This window comes from Salvelinus namaycush, chromosome 32, assembly GCF_016432855.1.
Source record: "Salvelinus namaycush isolate Seneca chromosome 32, SaNama_1.0, whole genome shotgun sequence".
In the NCBI taxonomy this organism is placed as follows: domain Eukaryota; kingdom Metazoa; phylum Chordata; class Actinopteri; order Salmoniformes; family Salmonidae; genus Salvelinus; species Salvelinus namaycush.
In genome coordinates, this window is record NC_052338.1 from 32,690,816 (window position 1) to 32,703,091 (window position 12,276).

The 12,276-nt window shown below is 45.0% G+C and overlaps 1 protein-coding gene across 1 annotated transcript in view; it reads left to right on the forward strand.

The window, feature by feature from the left end:
* The first annotated feature begins 624 nt into the window (after positions 1–624).
* LOC120027098 (gamma-aminobutyric acid type B receptor subunit 1-like) overlaps positions 625–12,276 on the forward strand; it is a 44,175-nt gene continuing 32,523 nt past the window's right edge. The window contains exons 1-3 of the mRNA XM_038971937.1: positions 625–638; positions 721–822; positions 1,207–1,268. Of these exons, the coding sequence (XP_038827865.1) occupies positions 625–638; positions 721–822; positions 1,207–1,268 (178 nt within the window). The remainder of the gene's footprint in view (positions 639–720; positions 823–1,206; positions 1,269–12,276) is intronic.

Consider the following 12,276-nt stretch of genomic DNA (forward strand, 5'->3'; position numbering starts at 1 on the left):
ATGCGGCGTCCTTCAGTGAGAATGCGGCGTCCTTCAGTGAGAATGCGGCGTCCTTCAGTGAGAATGCGGCGTCCTTCAGTGAGAATGTGGCGTCTCTAGTGAGAATGTGGCGTCTCTAGTGAGAATGCGGCGTCTCTAGTGAGAATGCGGCGTCTCTAGTGAGAATGCGGCGTCTCTAGTGAGAATGCGGCGTCTCTAGTGAGAATGCGGCGTCTCTAGTGAGAATGCGGCGTCCTTAAGTGAGAATGTGGAGTCTCTAGTGAGAATGTGGCGTCTCTAGTGAGAATGTGGCGTCTCTAGTGAGAATGTGGCGTCTCTAGTGAGAATGCGGCGTCTTTAGTGAGAATGCGGAGTCTCTAGTGAGAATGCGGAGTCTCTAGTGAGAATGCGGCGTGTCTAGTGAGAATGCGGCGTCTCTAGTGAGAATGCGGCGTCTCTAGTGAGAATGTGGAGTCCTTCAGTGAGAATGTGGCGTCTCCAGTGAGAATGTGGCGTCTCTAGTGAGAATGTGGCGTCTTCAGTGAGAATGTGGCGTCTCTAGTGAGAATGTGGCGTCTAGTGAGAATGCGGCGTCTCTAGTGAGAATGCGGCGTCTCTAGTGAGAATGCGGCGTCTCTAGTGAGAATGCGGCGTCTCTAGTGAGAATGTGGCGTCCTTCAGTGAGAATGTGGAGTCTCTAGTGAGAATGTGGAGTCTCTAGTGAGAATGTGGCGTCTCTAGTGAGAATGTGGCGTCCTTCAGTGAGAATGTGGCGTCCTTCAGTGAGAATGTGGCGTCCTTCAGTGAGAATGCGGCGTCTCTAGTGAGAATGCGGAGTCTCTAGTGAGAATGTGGCGTCCTTCAGTGAGAATGTGGAGTCTCTAGTGAGAATGTGGAGTCTCTAGTGAGAATGTGGCGTCTCTAGTGAGAGTGTGGCGTCTCTAGTGAGAATGTGGCGTCCTTCAGTGAGAATGTGGCGTCCTTCAGTGAGAATGTGGCGTCTCTAGTGAGAATGTGGCGTCTCTAGTGAGAATGCGGCGTCTCTAGTGAGAATGCGGCGTCTCTAGTGAGAATGCGGCGTCTCTAGTGAGAATGCGGCGTCTCTAGTGAGAATGCGGCGTCTCTAGTGAGAATGCGGAGTCTCTAGTGAGAATGCGGAGTCTCTAGTGAGAATGCGGAGTCTCTAGTGAGAATGCGGAGTCTCTAGTGAGAATGCGGCGTCTCTAGTGAGAATGTGGAGTCCTTCAGTGAGAATGTGGAGTCCTTCAGTGAGAATGTGGAGTCCTTCAGTGAGAATGTGGCGTCTCTAGTGAGAATGTGGCGTCTAGTGAGAATGTGGCGTCTAGTGAGAATGCGGCGTCTCTAGTGAGAATGCGGCGTCTCTAGTGAGAATGCGGCGTCTCTAGTGAGAATGTGGCGTCCTTCAGTGAGAATGTGGAGTCTCTAGTGAGAATGTGGAGTCTCTAGTGAGAATGTGGCGTCTCTAGTGAGAATGTGGCGTCCTTCAGTGAGAATGTGGCGTCTCTAGTGAGAATGTGGCGTCTCTAGTGAGAATGTGGCGTCTCTAGTGAGAATGTGGCGTCTCTAGTGAGAATGTGGCGTCTCTAGTGAGAATGTGGCGTCCTTCAGTGAGAATGTGGAGTCTCTAGTGAGAATGTGGAGTCTCTAGTGAGAATGTGGAGTCTCTAGTGAGAATGTGGCGTCTCTAGTGAGAATGTGGCGTCTCTAGTGAGAATGTGGCGTCTCTAGTGAGAATGTGGCGTCCTTCAGTGAGAATGTGGAGTCTCTAGTGAGAATGTGGAGTCTCTAGTGAGAATGTGGAGTCTCTAGTGAGAATGTGGCGTCTCTAGTGAGAATGTGGCGTCTCTAGTGAGAATGTGGCGTCCTTCAGTGAGAATGTGGAGTCTCTAGTGAGAATGTGGCGTCTCTAGTGAGAATGTGGCGTCTCTAGTGAGAATGTGGCGTCTCTAGTGAGAATGTGGAGTCTCTAGTGAGAATGTGGCGTCTCTAGTGAGAATGTGGCGTCTCTAGTGAGAATGTGGCGTCCTTCAGTGAGAATGTGGAGTCTCTAGTGAGAATGTGGAGTCTCTAGTGAGAATGTGGAGTCTCTAGTGAGAATGTGGCGTCTCTAGTGAGAATGTGGCGTCTCTAGTGAGAATGTGGCGTCTCTAGTGAGAATGTGGCGTCTCTAGTGAGAATGTGGCGTCTCTAGTGAGAATGTGGCGTCTCTAGTGAGAATGTGGCGTCTCTAGTGAGAATGTGGCGTCTAGTGAGAATGTGGCGTCTCTAGTGAGAATGTGGCGTCTCTAGTGAGAATGTGGAGTCCTTCAGTGAGAATGTGGAGTCTCCAGTGAGAATGTGGAGTCTCTAGTGAGAATGTGGAGTCTCTAGTGAGAATGTGGCGTCTCTAGTGAGAATGTGGCGTCTCTAGTGAGAATGTGGAGTCCTTCAGTGAGAATGTGGCGTCTCTAGCGAGAATGTGGCGTCTCTAGCGAGAATGTGGCGTCTCTAGCGAGAATGTGGCGTCTCTAGCGAGAATGTGGCGTCTCTAGTGAGAATGTGGAGTCTCTAGCGAGAATGTGGAGTCTCTAGCGAGAATGTGGAGTCTCTAGTGAGAATGTGGCGTCTCTAGTGAGAATGTGGCGTCTCTAGTGAGAATGTGGCGTCTCTAGTGAGAATGTGGCGTCTCTAGTGAGAATGTGGCGTCTCTAGTGAGAATGTGGAGTCCTTCAGTGAGAATGTGGAGTCTCCAGTGAGAATGTGGAGTCTCTAGTGAGAATGTGGCGTCTCTAGTGAGAATGTGGCGTCTCTAGTGAGAATGTGGAGTCCTTCAGTGAGAATGTGGCGTCTCTAGCGAGAATGTGGCGTCTCTAGCGAGAATGTGGCGTCTCTAGCGAGAATGTGGCGTCTCTAGCGAGAATGTGGCGTCTCTAGCGAGAATGTGGCGTCTCTAGCGAGAATGTGGCGTCTCTAGCGAGAATGTGGAGTCGCTAGTGAGAATGTGGCGTCCTTCAGTGAGAATGTGGAGTCTCTAGCGAGAATGTGGAGTCTCTAGCGAGAATGTGGAGTCTCTAGCGAGAATGTGGAGTCTCTAGCGAGAATGTGGCGTCTCTAGCGAGAATGTGGCGTCTCTAGCGAGAATGTGGCGTCTCTAGCGAGAATGTGGCGTCTCTAGTGAGAATGTGGCGTCCTTCAGTGAGAATGTGGCGTCCTTCAGTGAGAATGTGGCGTCTCTAGTGAGAATGTGGAGTCTCTAGCGAGAATGTGGCGTCTCTAGTGAGAATGTGGCGTCTCTAGTGAGAATGTGGCGTCTCTAGTGAGAATGTGGCGTCCTTCAGTGAGAATGTGGAGTCTCTAGTAAGAGCTACTACTTCTATCATCAGTCTAATAGTGTTCTCTCGCCTTCCCCTGTCTGGGTGTAGTACTCACTCACACAAACGCACACACACTGCCTTAGTTTCCTGGCTGCTGGTAGGTAAATGGACTTCCTGACTGACACTAGGACTACGTCCCAAATGGCACCCTATCCCCTATATAGTGCACTACTTTTGACCAAAAATTGGCAACCTATTCCCTATATAGTGTACTACTTTTGACAGTGGACCATATGGAATAGGGTGCCATTTGAGATGTGGACTAAGAGTTCCAGACTGACTCTTGCTGTCTTTTCTCGCTCTCGCTGTCTTTTCTCGCTCTCGCTGTCTTTTCTCGCTCTCGCTGTCTTTTCTCGCTCTCGCTGTCTTTTCTCGCTTTTCGCTGTTTTCGCTGTTTTCTCGCTCTTTTTTCGCTCTTATCGCTTTTCGCACTCTCGCTCTTTTCGCACTCTCGCTCTTTTCGCACTCTCGCTCTTTTCGCACTCTCGCTCTTTTCGCACTCTCGCTCTTTTCGCACTCTCGCTCTTTTCGCACTCTCGCTCTTATTGCTCTTCGCACTCTCGCTCTTATTGCTCTTCGCACTCTCGCTCTTATTGCTCTTCGCACTCTCGCTCTTTTCGCTCAATTTTCTCGCTCTCGATCTCTTTTCTCGCTCTCTTTTCTCGTTCTCGCTCTTTTCGTTCTCTCTCTCAATTTAATTGAAATTGCTTTATTGGCATGACGTAACAGCTACTCATTCCAGGGAATTTCTTTATTTGTCCTATTTTCTACATTGTAGAATAATAGTGAAGAAATTAAAACTATGAAATGACACATGGAATCATGTAGTAACCAAAAAAGTGTTAAACAAATCAAAATATATTTTATATTTGAGATTCTTCAAAGTAGCCACCCTTTGCTTTGATGGCAGCTTTGCACACTCTTGGCATTCTCTCAACCAGCTTCAACCAGCTGTAGTCGCAAAAAACAGAAACGGCTATGATGAAACTGGCTCTCATGAGGACCGCCACAGGAAAGGAAGACCCAGGGTTACCTCTACTGCAGAGGATAAGTTCATTAGAGTTGCCAGCCTCAGAAATTGCAGCCCAAATAAATGCTTCACAGAGTTCAAGTAACAGACACATCTCAACATCAACTGTTCAGAGGAGACTGCGTGAATCAGGTCTTCATGGTTGAATTGCTGCAAAGAAACCACTTCTAAAGGACACCAATAACAAGAAGAGACTTGATTGGGCCAAGAAACACGAGCAATGGACATTAGACTGGTGGAGATCTATCCTTTGGTCTGATGAGTCAAAATTTGAGATGTTTGGTTCCAACCTCTGTGTCTTTGTGAGACACAGAGTAGGTGAACAGATCTCTGCATGTGTGGTTCCCACCGTGAAGCATGGAGGAGGAGGTGTGATGGTGTGGGGGTGCTTTGCTGGTGACACTGTCAGTGATTTATTTAGAATTCAAGGCACACTTAACCAGCATGGATACCACAGCATTCTGCAGCGATATGCCATCCCATCTGGTTTACGCTCAGTGGGACTATAATTGTTTTTCAACAGGACAATGACCCAACACACCTCCAGGCCGTGTAAGGGCTATTTGACCAAGAAGGAGAGTGATGGAGTGCTGCATCAGATGACCTGGCCTCCACAATCACCCGACCTTAACCCAATTGAGATGGTTTGGGATGAGTTAGACCGCAGAGTGAAGGAAAAGCAGCCAACAAGTGCTCAGCATATGTGGGAACTCCTTCAAGACTGTTGGAAAAGCATTCTAGGTAAAGCTAGTGGAGAGAATGACAAGAGTGTGCAAAGCTATCATCAAGGCAAAGGGTGGCTACTTTGAAGAATCTCAAATATAAAATACTTTTTGATTTGTTTAACACATTTTTTGGTTACTACATGATTCCATATGTATTATTTCATAGTTTTGATGTCTTCAGCATTATTCTACAATGTAGAAAATAGTAAAAATACAGAAAAAACATTGAATGAGTAAGTGTCTAAACTCTTGACTGGTACTGTACATATTGCCAAAGCATACTTTGGAAAATAAGTTATGAATATAAATTATGTTAATATTGTGAATTACTATTATATTCTGTCTCTCCTGTCTCCCTCTCTTTCTCTTTATCTGCCTCTTGCTCAAGCCATTTTCTCTCTGCACAGACAGTGACCTTTCAAAGTATTCATATTCAATATATTTACAACTTTTTCATTCACCTGATTGACCGTAGAGTGACTTCTTCATGAGATTTATAATGGAAATCATTCACATTTATTTCAATGGTAACTGTGTTTGGTGAGCAAATAATTTGTAAATTGGCTTCTCCAGATTAAAGGTTTAAGGAGATAAGAAATATAATACCGTTGACAAGGACCGGCTCGTTTGGGTAGAGTTGATTGGATTTCATTGACAGGTGAGTGCATGATGAGACTATGCTGCGTTCCAACTGGCACCCTATTCCCTATGTAGTGCACTACTTTTGACCAGAGGCCTATGGGCCCTGTTGGAAGCAGTGCACTATAAAGGGAATAGGGTATCATTTGCGACGCATTCTATTGCTCTGGAGTTCAGTTCCAGGTTTAGCCTTTATGACGGAATCATGTCTTTACAGAAAAGAACAGAAAGGAGACAGTTTTGTTGTTACTGGTTTCCCTCCTGTGATGTGTTATATTTTAGGAGATATACATTTAGCCCCGCCTCCATCTATACAGGAGATAAACATTTACCATGCCTCCAACATTATGATTGCGGTGAGAGTAATGGATATGGGAAGCATATACCTTATGTGGACAAGTAAGTGAATGAATGGGTGAGTAGCTACTGTGAGTCAGTGATGGAATGGGTGAGTAGCTACTGTGAGTCAGTGATGGAATGGGTGAGTAGCTACTGTGAGTCAGTGATGGAATGGGTGAGTAGCTACTGTGAGTCAGTGATGGAATGGGTGAGTAGCTACTGTGAGTCAGTGATTGAATGGGTGAGTAGCTACTGTGAGTCAGTGAATGAATGGGTGAGTAGCTACTGTGAGTCAGTGAATGAATGGGTGAGTAGCTACTGTGAGTCAGTGATGGAATGGGTGAGTAGCTACTGTGAGTCAGTGAATGAATGGGTGAGTAGCTACTGTGAGTCAGTGAATGAATGACAGAGGATGAATCAGTGAAGATGAACAAGTGACTCCCCATCAAGCTGAGTAGGCCTAAGCTCTATTGACTATGACTGACTGAATAACTGCTGCAATCGAGGTGCCAGACAGACCCACACGATTGGCTTGTTCTCCAATTAGACCAAACCCCTCCAGCTGCCAATCATGACCCAGAATGTGTGTTGCTGCTCTAGGATGAGTCCCAAATGGAACCCTATTCCCTATGTAGTGCACTACTTTTGACCAGCAGCCCTATGAGAGCCCCATGGGCCCTGGTCAAAAGTAGTGCACAACATAGGGAATAGGCTGCCATTTGGGAGACATCCCTGATCTCTCAGGAGGGACCCAAAATGAAGTGGAGCTGCATGTTAAACAAAGATCACACTTATAACCACTTACTGTCTTTCTCTCACACTCCTTCTGTTCTCCCTCTGGTCTCTCTCACTCTCTGTCTCTCACTCTCTCACTCTGTATTCAGCTTCTCTCTGTCTCGTTATCCCTCTCTCTGCCCCATCTATCTCTCTGTTTCAGAGCACACACACACACACACACACACACACACACACACACACACACACAGCTCAACATTAGCTCAACAGCTGCAGACTTGTGGGTGCTTTAAATGGCCCTTCATCCGAGAGGATGGGGGACATGCTGTTGACGCTCACGCAGCCCCACAATGTACCTTGATTGCTACTGCCAAAGTGTTTGGCCCAGATTGTAAATGTGGTATTGACCTGTTTGTGGCCTAAATGGCATCCTACTATAGTGCACTACTTTTGACCTGAATGACTCCCCTATCTCCCTCCCTTCACGTCTGGTCCCTAGAATGTTTCTCAAGGCTTCGGAGCAGTTTGAATGATTTTCACATCCAACAGTAGCAGAACCGTAGCAGAACCCATCACATTGCAATTCATCTTACGAGGCAGACAGATAGTTTCCACAGCTTAAGCATCTTAAGTCCTCTTAAGTTGTGTCAGTGACTCAGCTATAAGGCCCAGGGGGCTAGTTGTCAGTGTAGAAGATAGATAGCTAGAAAGTGGCTGGGTTTTCTCCCTGTAACGACCAAGGGGATGTCCAGTAACATCTCCTTCCAGTAACATCTCCGGACAGTTTTCTGTCAGATCTTATCTTATGCTCTTGTCATATGGACTCGAGCAGAGCTGGACTGCTGCTTTGTGACCCAGCACCAGTATCAGTGCTCACTCACATGTGGACAGAGAGAGAGAGAGGGGTGGTTGCATTTGAAAAAATGGAGCTCTATGGACCCTGGTCGAAAGGAGTGCACTATATAGGGAATAGGGTGACATTTGGGTTGTGGACTGGGTGATTGGGCTTATAGTCCTCAGTCCAGCCTCAGGCCTGGCTACTGGAGGGAGAGAAAGAGAGAGAGCTGTCTTGTCCTTGACATCATTGAGCATTGATTTAGAAATTATGACATCACATCTCCCCTTTCTGTCTTGTCTGCTTCTCTTTCTCCTCTCGCTCACACAGTCTCTCTATTGGCTGTCTGTCTCTCTCTATTGGCTGTCTGTCTCTCTCTATTGGCTGTCTGTCTCTCTCTCTTGGCTGTCTGTCTCTCTCTCTTGGCTGTCTGTCTCTCTCTCTTGGCTGTCTGTCTCTCTCTCTTGGCTGTCTGTCTCTCTCTATTGGCTGGCTCTCTGTCTCTCTCTATTGGCTGGCTCTCTGTCTCTCTCTATTGGCTGGCTCTCTGTCTCTCTCTATTGGCTGGCTCTCTGTCTCTCTCTATTGGCTGGCTCTCTGTCTCTCTCTATTGGCTGGCTCTCTGTCTCTCTCTATTGGCTGGCTCTCTGTCTCTCTCTATTGGCTGGCTCTCTGTCTCTCTCTATTGGCTCTCTCTCTCTCTCTCTATTGGCTCTCTCTCTCTCTCTCTCTTGGCTCTCTGTCTCTCTCTCTTGGCTCTCTGTCTCTCTCTATTGGCTCGCTGTCTCTCTCTATCTCTCTATTGGCTCGCTGTCTCTCTCTATTGGCTCGCTGTCTCTACGGGCTGTCTCTCTCTCTGACACGATTCTGCCTCTCTCTGCCTTTATGCTGCAGTTTTTTTTCTTCTCTGTTCTCCCTCTGTTCTCCCTCCCTTAGAATATCTTCTCCTTCTCTCTCTGTATTCAGCCCCCCCCCCCTCTCTCTCTCTCTCTCTCTCTCTCTCCCCCTTCATCCTCTCTCTCATCCTCACTCTGTATTTCTCCTTCTGTCTCGTTATCCCTCTCTCTCTGCCCCCCCTTCTCTATCTTTGATCTTTACTAGAGTTTATCTCAGCAGGCCTCAGTGGTGTCTGTCTGTCTCAGTGTGAAACCCTCCCTCCCTCCCTCAGCAGGCCTCAGACAGACACACCACTGTCTCAGTGTGAGATCCACCATGCGCGCTCTCTCTCTCTCCCTCTCTCCGTGTTGGCTCTCTAAAACACACTGTAATGAACTTGCCTTTTCTTTCATGCCTCCCTCCCTCTCTCCATCTCTGTGTGTGTGGTTGCCTCCCTCCCTATATCCACCTTCTCTTACATGCCTCCCTCTGTCTTGTTCTTTCTCACTCATTTATATTCTCTGTCTTGCTCTTTATCTCACTCGTTTGCTCTCTTCCATTCTCTCCCCTCCTTTTTTCTTTCACATCTTTTGAATGTCAAATTGGAAGAGAAGAATTACATTACAATGAACATTAGTGCAGGGTTACATTATCTTTCTGTTCCATTACAATGGTCACTAGTGCAGGGTTACATTATCTTTCTGTTCCATTACAATGGTCACTAGTGCAGGGTTACATTATCTTTCTGTTCCATTACAATGGTCACTAGTGCAGGGTTACATTATCTTTCTGTTCCATTACAATGGTCACTAGTGCAGGGTTACATTATCTTTCTGTTCCATTACAATGGTCACTAGTGCAGGGTTACATTATCTTTCTGTTCCATTACAATGGTCACTAGTGCAGGGTTACATTATCTTTCTGTCCCATTACAATGGTCACTAGTGCAGGGTTACATTACAATAATCACTAGTGCAGGGTTACATTATCTTTCTGTTCCATTACAATGGTCACTAGTGCAGGGTTACATTACAATAATCACTAGTGCAGGGTTACATTATCTTTCTGTCCCATTACAATGGTCACTAGTGCAGGGTTACATTATCTTTCTGTTCCATTACAATGGTCACTAGTGCAGGGTTACATTACAATAATCACTAGTGCAGGGTTACATTACAATAATCACTAGTGCAGGGTTACATTATCTTTCTGTGCTCTTTTAGTATTTCTCCGCTATGTTTCATGAAGGAGAATTCCTGCAATTATGTCAAATATAATAGAACAAAAACACCAGAGTATATACTACAGTCTGCAAAAACATTACAGTAATTATTACAGTAACATCCACAAAAACACGATAGTAAATACTACAGTCTGCAAAAACCTTACATTAATCACCATAGTATAGACGACAGTGTTCTTTTACCGTGGTATTTATACTATAGTGAACATTTAAATGCTACAATGTAATGTTTCTGCGGACTTAAAGGAAAGAGTCACCCATTTTAAAATGTTATACTGTTTTTGTGCATCTTCGAGCGACGTTCTATCGATTCCCTGGGGTCATTTCATGTTTTCATGTGTATCTGAGCTATTGCCGTTCGAGCATGCAGTAATCAGCTGGTACGACGTAGCATTGTGATAAAGTCTCTCTTGCTACACTGGAAGTTAATAGGAATACAACTTTTGATCGTGAAAACGTCTATCTACCTACCTCATCCCCATATTGTTTTTATTTACTTTTCTGCTCTTTTGCTCACCAGTATTTCTACTTGCACATCACCATCTGCTCATCTATCACTCCAGTGTTAATTTGCTAAATTGTAATTACTTGCTACTATGGCCTATTTATTGCCTTACCACCTCACGCGATTGACACCCACTGTATATAGACTTTCTTTTTCTTCTATTGTGTTATTGACTGTACGCTTGTTTATCCCATGTGTAACTCTGTGTTTGTGTTGCGCTGCTTTGCTTTATCTTGGCCAGGTGTCAGTTGTAAATGAGAACTTGTTCTCAACTAGCCTACCTGGTTAAATAAAGGTGAAATAAATAAAATAAATATCATACATGTCAGATTTCAGTACTATACGGTGTCATAGGCTGTCTTCTCTCGAATGAGCCATTTGCAATATTTCTTCCTCGGAATGTGTAATTTAACGGAGCGTTCACCACATTTCTCCTACATGTCTGCCTCTACTGTCCAGGGTGCCGTTGCGTGGTCGTTCGTGTCATACTCCGCTCTGCGAGGCACATCGATCTGCAGGTTGAACATAGTGAGATTGTAAACTCCTAAATTGATAGTGCATGTTGTTTAGTTTTTTTTTTTATAGCTAACTAGCTACTTCACATGCTGATATTGACTTTGGTATTATTGTGTTTATCTATGTTTGCTAGGTAGCTACCTAGCTAGCTAGCCAGCCCACAGAGATAGCATTGCTTTGTTTTTTTTGTAGTCGACTTGAACTGCAACAGATTTCCACAACAATGTTCACATTGCTACCAACCTTTATTACAATGACAAAATAGAACATTTGTTCCTCAAAAAATATTTTTCTCACATATTAGTGTTATATAACACTGTAAATTATAGGATTTAGTGGTTTTGGGTGGATTTTTCCATTTTGTCCGCAAAAACACTACAGTTGATACTACAGTAAAGTTGAATACTATTTATTCCATAGTATACTATAGTATTTTTTTCATGTGGGAGGGTTCAGTAGATCACTAGCTCATGGCTCAGTAGATCACTGGCTCAGTAGATCACTGGCTCAGGAGATCACTGGCTCAGGAGATCACTAGTGGCGGGCTTTCAAATGTCACACACTTAAATCAAATCAAATGTATTTGTCTAAACAAGTTTAGACTAACCGTGAAATGCAGAGTAAAGAAAAATAGAAATAGTGACTCGAGGAATTTAAAACACAGTGAATAACTAATAACAATGTAAACTAGTAAAAATAATATGGCTATGTACAGGGAGTACTAGTACCAGGGGGGTCAGGGGTGCAAGATAATTAAGGTAGCTACCCAGCTAGCACATTTGGTTGCTTGGAGGTTGTGGGAACGTATGTTTTTGGTTTCTCATTGGTTCTGGGAACGAAGCCATACTTTTTTTTTTTTTTTTTTAACATTCTGAGAATGGAAGTGAACATTTTTCCTGTTCTGGGAATGTACATTTTTAGGTCCCAGGGAGGTTCTGAGAACGTTACGTTCTCTGAACTATTTGAGAACATTACCAATATCAAACTAATTGGAAAACGTTCCTAGAACATGACCTAAAATGAAATGTAAACATGTTTGAACTTTTAGGAAATGTTCTGTTAAAGTAATGAAATACCAAGAAAACAACTTCCTTTTAATGTGCTGAGAATGTTCCAAAGCCAAGCAACTATCCTGCACCATTCTCATAAAGTTGTGGGAAAGGGAATGCAAAATAATCGTAGGACAACCATGCTATAAGAAACATGTGGTTTAGCAGTCTCATGGCTTGGGGATAGAAGCTGTTCAGAATCCTGTTGGTTCCAGACATGGTGCACTGGTACCACCTTTCGTGCGGGAGCAGAGAGAACATTCGATGCCTTGGGTGGCTGGTGTCATTAAAACATTTTTGGGCCTTTCTCTGACACCGCCTGGTACAGAGGTCCTGGATGGTGGGAGCTCTGCCCAAGTGATGTACTTGGTCGTACTCACCACCTTTGGTAGCGCTTTGCGGTTGGGTACCTTGCAGTTGCCGTAACAAGC